The sequence below is a fragment of the Microtus oregoni genome, unplaced genomic scaffold (genome assembly GCF_018167655.1).
Source record: "Microtus oregoni isolate MIOR12 unplaced genomic scaffold, Mior012 000058F_ref0000040, whole genome shotgun sequence".
NCBI classification, from domain to species: domain Eukaryota; kingdom Metazoa; phylum Chordata; class Mammalia; order Rodentia; family Cricetidae; genus Microtus; species Microtus oregoni.
In genome coordinates, this window is record NW_024543834.1 from 629,947 (window position 1) to 648,797 (window position 18,851).

Genomic DNA, 18,851 nt, shown 5'->3' on the forward strand with positions numbered 1-18,851 from the left:
ACATACATATAGACATACATGACATACTTATATTGACATTCTTAGATGAGTATCAGAGAGAATGCTGAAATATTAACACATTTTAAAAAACGACTTAAAGATTATTTTATGTATTATATGTATGTAGGTGTTTGTCTGCACGTATGTGATGTGGAATTCCCCTTTGTATGCTGTGAATACCATTGGCTTGGCCTGGTAGGGTAGAGTAGGGGGAGGGGACTAAACAAAATGCTAGGAGAAAGAAGGCAGAGTCAGGAGAAGCCAGAAATATGTTTAAGCCATTGGCCAAACAGTATTGTAAATAATACGGTTTTTGTGTCATTATTTTGGGGCTGAGCAACCGGGAACAAACAAGCGGCCTCCTACAACACATATGTCTATGTACCATGCCTGTGTGTGTGCAGGCCAGTGTCTGTGTTGGACCCTCTGTGACTGGAGTTACAGAGGGCTGTGACCCACTCTTGAGGTGCTGGAAACCAAACCCAGGTCCTCTTTGAGAGCAGCGAATGTTCTTTTTCATTGCACCGTTCATCTCTCCAGTCCAGTAGTGACTTTTGATAGCCTAAAACCTGAATAATTTTTATTCAGTTTTATCAGAGTAAAACTTGATTAATTGTTACTCATATATGTAAGTAGTTAAAATGTGTAGTTTGGGCTTAAATTGTCTACAGAACCTTGGACGCTCTGTTAGGTGTGTCTCATAGTCAAGGCGGTAGTCACTGGCACTTTACCTGTGAAAGGAGAGTAGCGCCCATTGTTAGTTACAGCAGGCACTTGTGGGTGGTGTAAAATCAGTGTCCAGGTTTATATGACTATGTGGGAGCCCTGTGCATACAGACAGCTCGAAGGGGGTCAAACCCTCTTAACCTCTGGGTCATCAGAAACCACAGGCTTTTGGTTATCCCTGAGACTCTTTCCCGGAAGGATTGGACAGTCAGTGGGGACAAGGACATCTTGTGTTATGCGTTAATCTGGCAAGTGAAAGGAGTTCGAATCTTCGCCCTGTGCAGAGAAGTTACGTGGGAGTCAGGCAGACCTCAGAAGCCGTGTGAGAAGTTTGAATAGCGTGCATTTGAACACATTTCTGTATTTGTCCGGCAGCGGCAGATAAAACACAAGGTTCTTAACCACTGTGACATTTTTTCAGCTGGTCATTACTGTAGTTAACATGTAATTCTGACTGCTTTGGCAGATTTTCATATGCCTTCTTAGGTTGTTGAATAGTCCGTTTAAAATACTTAGAAGCTGGAACATGGCCCCATCAGTGACCTACCTGACATACAAAAGAACTGGAGGACAGATCCCCAAAACTTATATAAGCTGCTAATGACAGCATGTGTCTGTAACCCCAGTATTGAAAGGAATAAGGCCGGTAGATGCTTGAAGCTTATTGGCCAGCCATCTTAGTCAAATCGGTAAGTTCTAGATTTACTAAGAGACCTCATGTTAAAAAGAAAAAAAATAGAGGTGGAAGGACTGGAGAGATGACTCAGTGGTTAAGAGCACTTGCTTTGTTGGGACCTTCATTCAATTCCCAGCACTCATTGGTGGCTTACAACTGTCTGTAAATGAGCTCCAGGGGATCTTGGGCAGCATGCATATGCATGTGGTACATATACATACATACATACAAGCAAACATCCATATGAAGTGAAATAATAGTAATTTTTAAAAGATGCATCATGTTCAAGGAAGACCTTGCCACTGATCATAGACCTACACATACCTGCACATAGCTACATACAGCCCACCTACATGTGTACATATACCAACAATTGTAAACACTGCACACAAAACCACACACACACATTTTAAAAGGGAAAAAATAAAATGCTTAGGACACATATGGTACCTAGGTGTTGCAAGGAGTGTGAGTCCTTTGTTCCCATTACCGGGCTAGCTTACACCCAAAATAATCACACAGAAATTGTATTAATTAAATCACTGCCTGGCCCATTATCTCTAGCCTCTTATTGGCTAACTCTCACATCTTGATTTAACCCATTTCTATCAATCTGTATTTACTACGAGGTCGTGGCTTCCTGGGAAAGATTTAGCATGTCTGACCTCTTAAGAGCTGTAGGGTTTTGCAGCTAAAGCTGAGTCAGGAAGCCTCTCTTAGATGAGAGCGCTTGCTTGCTTCTAGCAAGCAGAGCAGACCCGAGAAATTGTTGCTACCAAGAAAACATGCTTTACTTTATTCTTTCCCAAGCTTTCTCAGACTTTACGTGGAGTTCAGTCATCCACGTCTGGGTGCCATTCTTTTGAAGGGAGCTGCAGGCTTTAACTTTAACATAGTAAAATTACATATAGCAAAACAGTTATCAAGCAAGAATTACAGTTTATGTAATATTTATGTCTATTTTATCTTTTATCATAACAAAGGAAAACTATAACTATCTATTCTTCAGCTCTATCAAAGACTTCAGAAGGATATAATATTACCTATGTAAACTGGAAGTGCATTATAAACAACTTCCAAAACTCTAGAATTGACAGAGACATCTTGCTGCCTAGACAGTCACCCAAAGTTATTCTGTACTGTTGGGGCATCCATCTTCAGCTTACAGGCCCATAGTATTCAGCAGACATTTTCATGAAGCAGGAAATTTTAAAGACAATTTAGTCACTTTCTTCTGTGTCCTGCAGAATGTCTCGCAGACTCCATCATGAAACAGGAACCCCGAAAGACCATCTCACCTTTAGGCAAGTTCAGCAGTCCTCTCTCTGTGGGTACTGCATGTCCATTGAAGCAGTCCAGGCAAGAGCAGTTTCTTGCCCACATGGCTAGCAAACTCCCTAAGGAGCCTCTTCGATGCCTATCTTCATCTTGAAGTAGATTGGTGCTTCCAGTAGCAGACATGTCTCATTGTCATGAAAAGCCTTAAGTTATTAAAACATTTTAAATGCCATATTCTGTAGTCTTTGAAAGATATGAATAGCTAGAAAATCTAACATGACTACAAGCTTGACTATTATCGATGATTATCCATTAACAACCTATATTTCCTAATTATACATTACATTTTAAATGAACTACACAATCACAATACCTTAGTCAAGAGCAGAAATATACATATAACAAGATTGACCTTAAATTTATATCAATAAATCAAAATCCATACCAATGCAAATTATTCATATCTATATCATATCCCTCTTTAAATGTAAAAAACAGTTATAAACACTATTTGGGAATATGGGCGCAATTTTTTCTCTCCAAACTGCTTCGCGCTGTATGGGGGTGCTGTTAATCAGGTGCTTTTTGGTTTATCCTTTGTGTTAGGTTCATCTCAGTCAGCAATTGGGTGAAGTAGTTTTCTAAGGGTGTTTACAGCAACCTTTCAGGAGGGTGTGGTTTATCATTCCATATTGGTCTAGAAGCAATCCACAGGGTCTCATCTTCTGTGAAAACAAAAGAACCTCTTTTCCAAAGCATCATATCCTTGACCCAAATTCTGAAGTCTTAATACTTTTATAATATACATGTTAGATTAGCTTAGCAGCACATACAATGAAAAGTCTCTCTGTACTTAGCTCCTTCACAGTCAAAAAATTTAAAGAAAACAACAATATACAGAATCCAGACTCTCTGTGGATTTTCCATTTTTACGTGGCTTATTTTCGTTTTTTGTCTTAATCTATAACTATCTGTACTCTGTCTCTTTAAAGACTTTACCCCCTTTTTAAAAGTACTAACATTTTTATGACTTTTTATACTCTTTTTCTTTTCTCTCTCAAGCCTACATGCATTTATTTAATACTGTGACCCATTTAGAGGTCGTTTATGTCTGAATCTGTCCTTTTTACATTGTCTGTAGTTCTCTACTTCTAGAAGAGCTTTTAAAATGCTAAGCAGCTTGGTTGCAGATGCGCTGTATGTTCCACCTCTCTCCAATTTCAAAATGGTGTTTGTACCGTTTCTGCTAGCTCTGGGGCCGCCAGGTAGGAGCCGCACTCAGCACTTGAACTCTGAGAATGAGCGAGCAGCACGTAAAATCTTTTATCTGAGTTACAGCCAAATCTGCCATGCAGATCACTGTGCAGCCTGGAAGCATCAATGCATCAAATACAGAAGGACCTCCTACACCACCTAGGCACCAGTGTGTACTAGACTCCTTATTTTCAGTTTCTCTATAACCTAGAACCATTTTCACAAAAGCAGAATGCCACTTGGAGTTTATTTTCTTTAAATATTCCTATTGCTCATTCTGCACATCTGATGGAGGAAGGTCATTGGTTAATTAAATAAAGAAATTTTTTGCCCTGATAGGTTAGAACATAGGTGGGTGGAGTAAACAGAACAGAATGCTGGGAGGAAGAGGAAGTGAGCTCAGAGGCCTTGCTCCCCTCTCCCAGGCAGACGCGATGAAGCAAGCCGCCAGGTCAGACATGCTGAATCTTTCCTGGTAAGCGCACCTCGTGGTGCTACATAGATTATTAGAAATGGGTTAAGAGGCTGAAACTAATGGTCCAGGCAGTGTTTAAAAGAATACAATTTGTGTGTTGTTATTTCGGGGTATAAGTTAGCCAAGCGGCCAGGAGCCGGGCTGTGGGAAGAGTCCCACAGCTCCTACAACACACATCAGTTCTTGGTTCTTGTCACTTACATTTGTTGACCAAAATATGTGTTGAAATGGAGCAGAAAATTGGTAGAAGCAGTGGCCAAGTATTCCAACATAGCAATATCTTGAGCATTGTAAAACACATTTGAAAGCTTAAATCTCACTGGGTGTGGTGGGAAAGCCTTTAATCCTAGCACTCAGGAGGCAGAGGTAGGCAGAGCTCTGTGAGTTCCATACCAGCCTGCATATTGAGTTGCAGGATAGCCAGGGCTACATAGTAAGACCCTGTTCAAAACAAAACAACTAAAAACAAAAACAAACAGAAATCCCAAACAAACATAAATTTCACCTGTTTATTTATTTTTTTAAATATTTATTTATTTATTTATTATGTATACAATATTCTGTCTGTGTGTTTGTCCGCAGGCCAGAAGAGGGCACCAGACCTCACCACAGATGATTGTGAGCCACCATGTGGCTGCTGGGAATTGAACTCAGAACCTCTGGAAGAGCAGGCAACGCTCTTAACCACTGAGCCATCTCTTCAGCCCACCTGTTTATTTTTTTAAATATGCCAATTAGTAAGTTTTCTGCCTTTATGATAGATAATTGAAAACAATTCAATATGTTAACAGAATGCTTACTTTTGTTAAATATAAATATATACAAATATATCAAGAATACATCAGATTGGAGTTCACAGCTGGATATGGTAGTGGATATCTGTGCTCCTGGCACTTCGAAGGAAGAGACAGAGGTAGGAGGACTGGTACAAGTTTGAGACCTGCCTGTTCTGCATACATAATCAAGTTCTGGGCTGGACAGAGTCACATAGTGAGACCTAATTTAAAACAAAACAAACATAAAAGCAAACAAATAAAAATGAGCTAGAGAGATGGCTCAGAAGTTGGAGCCCTGGCTGCTTTTCCAGAGGACCTGTGTTTCATTCCCAGCACCCACCCACATGGCAGCTCACAACCGTTCCAGTTCCAGGGGTCTGACACCCTCACAGACACACATGCAGACATGCATAGATAGATGGATAGATAGATAGATAGATAGATAGATAGATAGATGATAGATAGATCATTTAGAAAAAGACAAAGTACACACACCACACGTAGACACACACACACAAAGAAAGAACAGACTATTTGAGACACAGAAATAGTCTTTTGGCATATGTAAGCAGAAATTGCATTATGTAGAGGAGCCATAGTAAATTAGGAATGTATGCATCTAAAGCTTTTTATCTGTTCTTCAGAGAAAGGCTGGGATTGGTATGTGTGTGAAGGTTTTCAGTGCATACTTTACCACCAGGCGGAGGCCCTGAAGACCCTCGGAGTAGGCCCAGAGCTAAAGGTAAGTCATATGTGTCCAGATGTTGGCTCCTTGTTGTTTGAAGTGTGAGATTTGAGTAGACCTGGGGAGGAATCCGCAGGAAGAGCCGGGCTCTGGCCCTGACTAGAAGTGTAGTCCTGGATAAATTGTTTCCTTTCTGTGATCCAGATTATGTAAAAGAATAGGCTGGCTCTGTGGTGATCTTAATGTCTATCTATCCTTTCCCCTAACTCCAAGACTTAGAAGTATCTCTTGAGGACTATATTTAGTCTCCTGCGCTGAGAAACAAAGTGAAGCATTTATTATTCAGTGTCCCCATGTACCTGATGAGGGAGAGCAGGTGAGAAGGCATTTGATTGGAGGTGACCTGCACAGGAGGACAGCGTGTGTGGTAGAGATGTGATTGTGTTTGCCATCATGATGACGCACCCCTTGCTTCCCTTCTACCTTAGGACAAAGTTTTACACAATTTTTGGAAGCGTTATCTTCAGAAGAGCAAGCAAGCCTATTGTAAAAACCCGGTTCGTACAAGCAGAAAGAAAGCCAAGGTGAGCCATGGAGCAAAATCTGCCTGTGTGGCAGACAGAGGTGCTGTGTGTGGCTTCTTGTCTGACTGTGGTCCATGTTTATAGGTTTTTGGGGAAGAGGCTTCTGGTGCAATCTGGAATGATCCCGACTTGACAGTGAATTGTGGCTGTTTATTAAACCATTTGGAACATTCAGGCATTTAAAGTTCAGCTTCCTTTTTTTTTTTTTTTTGGTTTTTCGAGACAGGGTTTCTCTGTGGCTTTGGAGCCTGTCCTGGAACTAGCTCTGTAGACCAGGCTGGTCTTGAACTCACAGAGATCCACCTGCCTCTGCCTCCTGAGTGCTGGGATTAAAGGCGTGCGCCACCATCGCCCTCAGCTTCCTTTTTAAAGTTTTTGTTGGTTTTTTTTTTTTTGAGTCAGGATCTTACTCTATAGTCCAGGCTAGCCTTGTACTCCAGTTAATCCACCTGCCTCAGCTTTTCAAGTGCTAGGATTATAGCCACAACACCCAGCTCACTCAGAACTTTCCAGAATGTCTTACTTGTTTTGCAATGTTGTGGTCAAACTCAGAAGCTGTAAATCACCAAGCCTCTGAGCTCTACCCCAAGACTAGAAGAATGGCTCTTGAGGGACTCCTGTCATGTATGTGGGGTTTGCTTGTCTTGTTTTTTGTTGTTGTTGTTAGAATTTTTTGCATATGTTATTCCTATTATTATTATCAGTAGTAGTATTACTGTTTTTTGAGAAGGGACCTTATTATTTATCCCTGACTGGCGTTAAACTCACAGAGATCCAATCCCTCTGCCTCCCAAGTGCTGGGATTAAAGGCGTGCACCATCACCTGGCTTATTTTGTTTTATTTTGAAATAGGGTCAGCCGGGCGGTGGTGGCACATGCCTTTAATCCCAGCACTCGGGAGGCAGAAGCAGGCGGATTTCTGGGAGTTCGAGGCCAGCCTGGTCTATAAGAGCTAGTTCCGGGATAGGCACCAAAGCTACAGAGAAACCCTGTCTCAAAAAACCAAAACCAAAAAAAAAAAAAAAAAAAAAGAAAGAAAGAAAGAAAGAAATAGGGTCTTATATATCCCAGGCCAGGTTTGTTTTGTAGTTAAGGACGGCCTTGACTTGCCTCCACCTCCCAAATGCTAAAGTAACAGACATTAAGTTATGGTGCCCTGTTTATGTGTAGAGGACCAGGCCAAGGGCTTTGTGCATGCCAGACAAGCAGTCTACCACATCCCTAAGCCCTGCTCATGTCCTTTCTTTGACTTGACATTCCTGCTTACTTATCCAGCTCCCTTCTTGTCTGTCTCAGAAGCTTTGAAGTGAAGTCAGGCCACCTATTAGAGCACCTATTAGAGCCGCTCTGTCTGTGAGCAGTTTGTTCTGATGTTCTTTAGACATGTGTTATCGTACCTTTTCCTTGGAATTGAGAACAGTTCCACTGCAGACAAAGGCAAGTGTCCCAACCACAGACTTGTCCCATGAGTGGTTGCTACCCTCCAGGGCTAAGATGAGATTCTAAGCCATGTGACTCAGGTGTGGTAGGAACTTGGGAGCTTGGCCCAGCATTTCCTTGTTTGGTCGGGTCCTCATAGGTCTGTATGCAAAGGTCAGTGATCCAGGACTGAGAGTCCTGGTCCAGATGAAAGGAATAGGCTACAGAGGTGAGTGAGGCAGTGCCCCCAAGCTGTACATGCATCCTCCGTGACTAGGGTAGACCTGGGGCTGAGGTTAGTCAAACCATGCTGACAGAACTTAGGGAAATGACCTAGGGAATGACCCTCTCATATAGGAGATGATAAGCTTCAAGCAACTCCTGAAAGGTAGTTTGAATTAACTGGAAAAAAGAAACATTTTATGATCATAAAGTTATGGGATGCTAGCCTGTCTGGATATATGAGTCACATGCTTGTCCAGAAAAGCAAAAGATGCTGTATGGTTTTATGGTGACTCTTTAAAAGGAAAAAAGAAAAAGAGAGAATTACTTAAAGCAGTAAGGACATGATGTTCAAATCCCACACCTGGTGTTTTGTTTGTGGTTGTCTTTGTATACTGTGATGTTGTGATAGAATATAGGAATGAGAGTCTAGGGTTCTCTGTGACACTCTAATCTCTTTAGGTTAACTGAAAACTTAGAGACAAAAGTTTTGTTGGTGTGAGTAAACACCTGGGTGAACACTATCACACTAAACCCTGGTGAAGAAATAAGAAGTGAAATTGGAAGCTCATGGGTAAATATTATTTCTGTCTCACGAGTACAGCAATACTCCTTTTGAAAGGAAGAGAGAATTATATTTTAAAATAGAAACAGGCATGGGGTATATAGCTCACAGACAGAACTTGCCTTGCAGTTAGTTCAATTCCATGGGTTCCATCCTCAGAGATACAGGCTTCTCAGTAAGTCTACAGACGTGATCCTAGAGCTCTGGATGCAGCTGTTCTAAGAATTAGAGATGCCTGCATCAGAATCCTGTCCTACAACTTTTAAGCTATGGATAAACTGGAAATTTCCAGAACAAGCCAACAAGTGTGTATAATGGAGCAGCAGGAAGGATATTACATAATCCAGAATGGCCAGGGGGACTTACCAGGGAGATGAGGGGGTTCTGGAACTGGGATTAACATGAGGTGTAGAGGGGAAGAAATGCTGAACTTCAGGCCTCACTGGGACCCACAAGCCATGCCTACATTTAGTGAGAGCCATCAGGCTGGGGCCTGGCAGTACACAGGAGATCCAAGCCTACATTTGGTGTGTGGTGTCAGGCTGAGGGCTGGCAATGCACAGGAAATGATGAGTAGGGCACTAGATGAGCTTTGGAGATAGAGCCAGGAGGATTTCCTGATGGACTAGCGGTGGGATGTGGGAGGCAGGCATCCAGGATGACTACAAGGTTCTCAGCCTAAGCAGCTAGAAGGAAGGAGTCACCTTAAACTGAAAGGGCAGGTGGGACTGGGAGATCAGGAGTTGGGCATGGGACATGTTAAGTTGAGGCAACTGTTAGACATCCATGAGGAAATGTCACGTATGTAGTGAGACAGATGAGTCTGCAGTTGAAAAGACAGGAATTGCAAACTGTCACTGTGCATTATGGTCATCACATCTGAAATGTTGTTCTTTATAAACAGGCCCCTCCCTGCTGTAGAGGCAAAGTCTCGGGCGGTCCTTATGGGCCTCAGACTCAGTAGGTAGCTGAGGATGACCTTGAACTTCTCATCTTCCTGTCTCTCCCTCTTTTATGCTGAGATCATAGCATCCATTACCATAGTTTGTGCAGTGCTGGGGATTGAATCCAGGGCTTCATGCATAGTAGGCAAGCATTCTGCCTCTGAACTATAGCCTCTAACCAAGTCTTAGTTAGGGCATCTATTGCTGTGATAGAACATCATTGTCATTATCAGCCAACCCTTGCTGTGTAGTCAAAGACGCCCTTGACTTGCTTCTACCTCCCAATTGCTAGAGTGACAGCCATAACTACGGTGCCCAGTTTATGTGCAGAGAACCAAGCCAAGGACTTTGTACAAGCCAAGCAAGCATTCTATCAACTGGGCTTCATCTGCAAGCCCTGCATCTTCCATTCATTTCTCTTGACAAGAGAAACACTCCTGGAAGCACCCACCTGGTGTGGGTGTGTGCCAGCAGACTGTTTGCCCACTCACCCTTGTTTGCAGCCCCTCTCCCAGAAGCCTTGCGGGGGAACTGTCGGGGAACCGTTCCCCAGGAAGGCCTATCACAAAAGCTAACCTTTACTCTCCAGCAGTTGTTTCTGTCTGTTATTTTATGGACAGGTATTGGAAGACAATCAGCAGAGTTCAGATTGGGCCAGTGAACTTGAGCTGCTAAGTGACACCTCCTATCCCCTTGAAAGTGGAGCAGAGTTCCAGTCTGAGCCCCAGATTCCAAAGCCTTTCCCTGTCACCAAAGCATCACCAAAGTCAGGTAAAGGAGAACCAGTCTGTCTAGAACCTTTTAGAGAGTCACTTATTTCTTATTCATGTGTGTGCAAGAGTGTCCTTGTGTGACAGCTCATGGGAGGTGGTTCTTGGTTCTCTTCTTCCGTAGTGTGGGTCTCAGATCTCTAACTCAGCCTATCCATCTAACAGTGCACTGACTGCCATCCTGATGTGTAGTGATGAGGCAAGCAGGCCTGCATTTTGTCCTGCCTGGCTCCCACACGGCTAGCTTTACACCCGAAATAACAACACACAAATTGTATTCATTTAATCACTGCCTGGCCCATTATCTTCAGTCCCTTATTGGCTAACTATCACATATTGATCTAATCCATTTCTAATATTCTGTGTAGCACCACGTGGTGGCTTACTGGGAAGATTCTAACCTATGTCCATCTTGGGCCGGATCTTCATGGCATCTGCCTGTCTCTACATTCTTCCTCCTACCATTCTGTTCTGTCTTCCCCGCCTACCTGTGTTCTGACCTATCAAGCCAAGCAGTTTTATTTATTAATTAACCAATGAAAGCAACAGATAGATAGAAGACCCTCCTACATCACTGATATTTTCAATGTTAACGCCAGCATTGCATTTTAAGACTAACATAGTCCTGCCAGGTGTGGTGGTGTGTGCCTATAATCCCAGCACTTGGGAGGTAGAGACATGAGAATCAGGAGTTTAAGATCAGCATTCCTTGAGACCCGCCTGGACTGAGACAATATCTCAAAAACAAACCAATGAACAAGCACCTGTCTCCTGGTGTTCAGGATGTGTAAGGAGGGAACTTGACCTAGGAAGAATGACTTGCTGAGTCATGTGACCAAGAAGAACAAACTGAATGAAATCTTAGTGGTTTTTTGTTTTTTTATTTTAATTTTTTTATTAAAAATTTCTACTTCCTCCCCTCCTTCCATTTACCTCCCCCTCTCCCCTCCCCCCACTCCTCTCCCCCTCCCTCTCCAGTCCTAAGAGGAGTCAGGGTTCCCTGCCCTGTGGGAAGTCCAAGGTCCTCCCCCCTCCATCCAGGTCTAGGAAGGTGAACATCCAAACAGACTAGGCTCTCACAAAGCCAGAACATGCAGTAGAATCAAAACCCAGCGCCATTGTCCTTGGCTTCTCAGTCAGCCTCCACCATCAGCCACATTCAGAGAGTCCAGTTTGATCACATGCTCATTCAGTCCCAGTCCAGCTGGCCTTGGTGAGCTCCCGTTAGATCAGTCCCACTGTCTCTGTGGGTGGATGCACCCCTCGCGGTCCTGACTTCCTTACTCATGTTCTCACTTCTTCTGTTCTTCATCTGGACCTTGGGAGCTCAGTCCAGTGCTCCAATGTGGGTCTCTGTCTCTATCTCCATCCATCGCCAGATGAAGGTTTTATGGTGATATGCAAGATATTCATCAGTGTGGCTATAGGATAAGGCCAGTTCAGGCACCCTCTCCTCTGCTGCCCAAGGACCTAACTGGGGACATCTTCTTGAACACCTGGGAACCCCTCTAGAGTCAAGTCTCTTGCCAACCCTAAAATGGCTCCCTTAGTTAAGATATCTACTTCCCTGTTCCCATATCTACCCTTCCTCCATCTCAACCATCCCATTTCCCCAAACTCCCCACATCCTCCATTTCTCCCTTCTCTCTCCCCATCTCCCTTTACCCCTACCCCCACCCCTGTGCTCCCAACTTTTGCCTCTCAGTCTTGTCTACTTCCAATATCCAGGAGGATAACTATATGTTTTTCTTTGGGTTCACCTTCTTATTTAGCTTCTCTAGGATCACGAATTATAGGCTCAATGTCCTTTATTTATGGCTAGAATCCACCTATGAATGAGTACATACCATATTCATCTTTTTTGGATCTGGGTTATCTCACTCAGTAAAGTGTTTCTATTTCCATCCTTTTGCATGCAAAATTCAAGATGTCTTAGTGTATTTTTAAAAAGGTATTTTGGGGACTGGAGAAATGACTCAGTGGTTAAGAACCCTGCTGCTCTTCCAGAAGATCCAGGTTCAATTCCCAGCACCCACGTGGTTGCTCACATCCTCTGTAATTCGAGTTCTAGGGGATCTGATGTCTTCTTCTGGCCTGTGCAGGTACCAGGCACACTGGTGGTACACACACACCTTCAGACATACTTGCACAGAAATAAAGAAGAAAATCTTTAAAAAAAATTATTTTTAGAGCTATCTTTTAGTTTTTACACTAATCATGAATACCATTCAATATAAAACTATAAAGTGCAGAGTTACAAAGAAGACAAAGCACCAGCTGCCATCCCACTCAGATATAACTACTACCACCATAGGTAATCATCCAGAAAGCCTTTTATTCTAATATATTAGAGAGAGAGGCAAGATTGTATGTGCACATAATTCAAATGTCTCTTCATGCTGCTATAATAAAGAGAGCGAAGTGTAGTCTACTGTCCTCACAAAATGTTCTGTTCATTTTCAACATCCATTTAATATTATATCTTAATATAATTCAAATGTTACATATTAATCTAAACCAAAACAAAAAAATCATAAAAATAAATGCAGAATCAGAAAGAAAATGAAATAGGATTCAGGAAATCAATCCAGAAGGAGAGAGGAGACAGGACAGAGGTTCAGAAGGTAGTGACAGAGAGCCTAGAGTCAGCTAGGTGTCCATCCACAGACGTTTTACTAGCGCAGAGCCCGTCATCAGTCTGGTGTAGCACAGGCCACAGTGACCACCCAGGCGTGTGTGCAAGTGTGGTGTGTGTATGTGTATTTGTGTTTGTGTGCATGCATGTGTGCATGTGTGTTTGTGCATATATGTGTAAGTGTATGTGTGCATGCCTGTGTGTGTGTGTTCAGTAAACACATGTGGAGCTCAGAGGACAACTTTCAGGTGTCCGATTCTCCCTTCCACCATGTGGGTCCTGATTATTGAACTTAGGTTATCAGAGTTGATGGCCAGTGCCTTAGCCTGCTGAGCTAGCTCCCTGGTCCCACAGTGCTAACTTTGTAACTACTGTTCCAAATCAGAAATTTGATCCCTGAAAAGGAGGAGGGAGGCAGCTAATCCTGCTCCTCCCTAGTTAAACGCCTGCTTGCCAGTTGTCCGTGTGTCTGGAAAGACCTCATGCTTACCACTGCAGCTCTGTGTGCTTTTGGAACAGTAGCTCACTCTGCTGCCTAGCCTGGCCTCTGACTCAACCTTCCTACCCTACCCTTGCTGATGCTAGAAACACAGATCTGTGCTACCACACTTGATTAGTGTAACATCTTGATTCTTTGCCATCTCCTTTGTCTTGGCAAATGTCTTCATTCTTGTTGCATTTGCCAGAACCATGCTTGTTTTCTTCTCTTAGCTTATACCAGCCAACCACTAAGCCCTTCTGATTCTGCCTTCAAGTCTGCCTCGAACCTGACCACTCTTCCCCATCTGTAGTGAAGTGCTTTGCTCCTGTCCAGCTCATGTCCTGACTGTCCTGGAAGAGAGACTGCCTGTTTCCATCCCAACCCTCCGTAATTTCATCCCTCTGCTGTGGGTGGTCTGTATTAAGCACAGGAGTGAGGCCATGTTGCCCTCACATTAAAACTCCCTAAAGTTCTCTCCTTACCTAGAGTGAAATCCAGAGTATAGATCCTGAGCTCGGAAGTGTGGTTTCCATACTCTGCATTATAAGCTGCCACTTTCCCTCACTTGTAAGCCCCTCCCACGCATGCACACAAATACAAACAAATCCACACACACTTTTTCACTGCTGTTGGCATGTTGGGATTTCCCCTCAAAGTAGAATTCATCACCTTTCTGCTCAGATACCACCTTCTTAGAGGGGACTTTCTGACCACCCACTCAAAAGAGCCATCTTGCCCCTCCTCCCTTGGATGTCCTTGGATGCTCCTGCATTGCCATTTTTCTGAATAGCACCTTTCTCTGTCCATTGTAATTTTTGTTCATTGCTCTTAGGAGAGAGTAAATCACAGGAAAGGTGAGACCTTGTTCACTGTCATTTCCCCAGCCCTCGGGGAGTGGCACAGTGTGAGATCCATCCCTGTCTGTAGAGTAGACAGTGTCCGCTAGAGGGTACCTGGAAGGTGGGTTGGGTGGGAGAAAGTGCTGCCTCCTTCTCGGGTTCTAGGAGAGGGCTCCCTGAGAGGTCTTCAAGCAAAGGACTTTCACTTTTCTTTGTAATTGTTTATCCTTTTATTTTAAAAATAGTTTGTTTTGGCTATCTACAAATTTGTATCTCTTTTCAGGCTCTCAATCCACCCCACTTCCACAGATAACCTAGTTATTTTTAGCCTGGTTCCCTTCTAAAGCTTTTGTTGGCCTTCACTGCTAGATTGTTTATACAGAGTGAATCAGTTATAATCTATTTTGAATGCCCCTTGATTTGTTATCCATTTTTAAAAATATTCTTTGTTTGTAAAGAAGCCCCAGATGTCTGTTCTGGATCTGTTGATGGAGTGGAATACTCAGAGTGGAAGGAGAAGGGTGTCCTGAAGATGACTGTACCCAGGACCCTGGCTCTCTGCTCTCTGTCCTTGCTCTGGCAGAGAGAAACCATTACTCTCTCTGACCTTCTGAGGTGAGTGGAACTTCCTTCCTGATTGTTTTTCCATGATCATCTGTGTGAACTTCAGAACAGCCTTTGGATATTCTTAATTTTACAAGAAAGCCTATAGTGAGGAAAGGAATGGAAAGCTTGGGTAGTACATGGGTTACTTTTCTCTTTGTGATTAAGAACTGATGAAAACAACTAACTTAGAAGAGGAAAGATTTGTGTTGGCTTGTGGTGTAAGGGGATGCAGGCCGCCATCTTGGTGATGGGCGGCGGCTTACTCATATCAGATCATTGACTAGAGGAAGGGATGTCGCTGTCCTTACTCCATTTGGACCAGGACCCCAGCCCATGGGGTGCCAACTGCATACCCAGTGGGTTCTCCCATAGTTAAGCCTCTCCAGTACTATTTCCTCAGATACACATGAGGTAAATGTGTCTCCTGGGTGAGTCCAATCCAGTCAGACTGACAGTGACAGTTAATAATTGCGTGGAACTTGGATTCAAATTCCTAAGTTAATCAATGATATGATAGGAATTGTAGTGTTCCCCTCATATGAGATATTAGAAAGTTAATTATCTAATGTGAATAAAATACTTAGAAGAGAAAAATGACATTAATATTCCTGTGCAGACTTAAATATTTTTCTTGGAAAAGATGAACAGGGGATCTTTTTTTTTTTAAGATTTATTTATTTATTATATATACAACATTCTGCTTCCATGCATGCCCACATGCCAGAAGAGGGCACCAGATCTCATTACAGATGGTTGTGAGCCACCATGTGGTTGCTGGGAATTGAACTCACGACCTCTGGAAGAGCAGTCAGTGCTCTTAACCACTGAGCCATCTCTCCAGCTGAACAGGGGATCTTTTACTAACAAAATGACTATTAGTATTTGTATAAAACTATGTGTTGTGGTTGTAAAGCTAAAATATAGGCACCCTGTTTATTAGAAAAGTTGATTTCAGAATTATAGAAAGATCTTGTTATGCAGTAGAAGATATTTACATATTTTGAGGTAGTCTAGACAGTTTTAGACAGAAAGACTGACCAAAGGAAGTGCATGCTTGAGCTACAGCCAACTACACTGTACTAATGAGCTGAGTGTAGAAGAATCAGTCACTTACCAGGCAGACCAAAGTCATTAATGTATTCATTTCTCCTTTGCTTTATATGCGTTCTGAATAATAGCATTGGGTTTAATCAGTGTATGGAATGCTTACAAGGGCACAAGTTTGAAGCCAAACTCTGGACTCTGCCAGTTTGTTGTTACATGACATCACACTAAGCAAGTCAGGAAATGCCTGTTTCTGCTTCCTTAGGTGAATGGGTCTGTAATAAAATGCACCTTAGGGCTCCAGCTGCTCAGCCCTTGGCCCCGCATCACAGTTAGAGCATCTGATCTGAAGCATCGCTAGAGCTCTGGCTTGCCGTGCTTGTTCAGCGCTCCTCATCACCGTCATCATTATTGGTGCTTGGCCCTTTTATTAGATAGCATGCTTCTAGTAAATGGCTGTGGTGCCTTTGATTTTGGACATTAACCAAATAACAAAGCTTTTCTGGGTGTGAGCAGCTGCACATAGACCACTTGTGATTCTCTGAGTTGAGGATTGCCTTGCTTTGTGCCCTCACTAGATGACATCATCTTCTCCCAAGACTCTAATTATTGTCTATATGCTGAAGACTCCCGACTCTGTTACCAGCCCAGACTTGTCTAGTAAGGGCCAGACCTGTCTGTTCATCTGTAGAGCTGCCACTGGACATGACTACTTGATGTCTTTATGGTTGAATCAGTATGACTAGGAAGTGCCTCAGCATCTGTCTCCTTGACCCTGCTCTTCTCTAGTGCTCTTAGCACATGCTGTGGACCCTGGTGTTCTGTCAGGAAACCTAGGGCTGTTCCTGGGCTCTCTCCTCACTCGACACACGCGCCAGTCATTATGTTCTGTCTCTTCTACTTCCCGAAGCCCTGGAACCCGTCCTTCCCTCCATGCCTCACCTCACCTGGGTGCTTGCTCATTTCCCAGCTGAGCTCTCTGTCTGCAGTCTTGTGCTAATAACCAGAGGGTCTTTCAAGAAAGATTCCTAATCATGAGAACTGAATGGTATCTTCCGAGCTGTCCCAGGGCAATCTGTATGGGCATCAGAACTCTCCCAGAAACTTAGCAAATGAAAAGAAAATATCTTTCTGCAGTTCTTAGAGAAAACACTGTGTGCCTGTATAGACAGTCCCAGTCCTGAGTTCCTCCCATGCTCACCATCCTTCGCTCTGACTCTCCTCCTCCGCAGAGGGGAATTCTAAAATGCCTTCAAGGAGATCGAGTCTAGTTAGCTGGAGGGCTGTCACTGTGCTCCCTGGGGTGTACAAGTTGGAGACTTAGTTCCTTGGGGCGGCAGAAGAAAGGGCTGTCACCTTTGTTCCCCCAGAAAGAGCTCTAAGACAGATCTCAACTTGTCGCTTCTGAGTGGGCCACCCTAGCATTATCCGGGGACTGCGGCAGAACTGGGGTAGGGCCTGTTTATCTCTGTTGCGTTGCCTCCAGGAGGTTCTTCAGGATGTTCAGCCTGAGAGCTATTGCTGAACTTTGAAAGCTAAGAACGTTGGTTTGTAGGGAGACATCGTTCGCTTGACTAGAATTATATATGTCTTTCCTTCCTCTCTCTCTTTCATTCTTCCATTCTTTCTGTTTCTCTTTTCTTTTCTTGAGACAGGGTTGCTCATTGTGTAGCCCTGACTGGCCCCTAACTCAGAGATCCGCCTACCTCTACCTCCAATTTTGGGATTAAAGGTGCCACCATGCTGGCCCTACAAATCTTACCAGTGATTGTAAGCTGTCATTGCCTATTTATCTTCAGAGCAGCTTCCATAGGCCTCAGGATTAGTTCCTATTCCTTCACATTAGCCATAAAGGACCCTCCTGCTAGCAGTAATGATAGAAAGTAACAACAGCCAACATTTACAGTACAAATACTTGTTGAGTATCTGCTGTACTCACAGAGTGGCCGAGGGTTTAGACCCTTGAGGTACATACAGCTGAGAGAAGTGTGTCAAGTCCCTGCTCTCGTGCAGTTGAAGATGAGAGGGAGAGACAGATGGACGTAAATAAAGGGGAAAATGATCGGCCAGGCAGGTGCAGAGCACGGGCTGAGCTCGGACACTGTAAGGGTATGACTGAAGGCTGCTTTAGATTGGTATAGAGGCATTTGAGCTGCACTTTGAATGAAAGAGCAGCCAACCCGTGAAGATCCCAGTATTCCAGGTAGCGAGGGCCACCCTTGTTAGCGCCAAGCTCTGAGCAGGAGTGGACTCTGTCTGATCAAGGAAGTGAGGAGTGGGCCTGGAAGAAGAGAGCTGATTGAAGGGCGGAGGACTGAGGTGAGCAGGACAGAGGTGTGTCTTTGTAAGCCATGCTAGGGTGGAATTTTTCCCCCTTAAAAAAAATTCTTTGTCACTTTCATACATGTATATAATAAATTTTAGTTGTTGTTACCTTTAGTTCTCCTCTCATCACCCTTAATTTAAAAATTTTGAAACATAATTTACATATATAAAATTCTCAACCATTTGAAAAATATGCCACTCCTAAGGCCTGGAGAGGTGACTCTGTGATTAAGTCACTTCCTGCTCTCTCAGAGAGCCTGAGTTCAGTTCCCAGCATTCCCATGGCTCTCCCATCTTGTCTATAAAGTCCAGCTCCAGGGAATCCAGTGCCCTCTTCTGGCCTCCATGATACCAAGCACACATGTGTTACATATACAGATGTGCAGGAAAGTACTCGTGTATAGAATAATAAATAAATCTCTAAGAAGATATACAATTTATACTCAGCCTGATGGTCCAAGCCTTTAATCCTTTGACTCAGCAAACAGAGGCAGACAGAAGTGTGAAGTGTGTTCCAGGTGTGCCAGGGCTACTTAGTGAGACCATC

At 43.4% G+C, this 18,851-nt stretch overlaps 1 protein-coding gene across 3 annotated transcripts in view; it reads left to right on the forward strand.

The window, feature by feature from the left end:
• The window catches only part of LOC121438909 (TATA box-binding protein-associated factor RNA polymerase I subunit B-like), a 67,487-nt gene that overhangs the window by 7,308 nt on the left and 41,328 nt on the right, over positions 1 to 18,851 (forward strand). For 2 of the 3 annotated variants that reach the window (XM_041639409.1, XM_041639410.1), the window contains exons 4-7: positions 5,830 to 5,927; positions 6,359 to 6,454; positions 10,225 to 10,375; positions 14,788 to 14,944. In XM_041639409.1, the coding sequence (XP_041495343.1) occupies positions 5,830 to 5,927; positions 6,359 to 6,454; positions 10,225 to 10,375; positions 14,788 to 14,944 (502 nt within the window). Of the gene's footprint in view, positions 1 to 5,829; positions 5,928 to 6,358; positions 6,455 to 10,224; positions 10,376 to 14,787; positions 14,945 to 18,851 lie in introns of those variants that run through there. The other variant, XM_041639411.1, reaches the window with a different exon arrangement.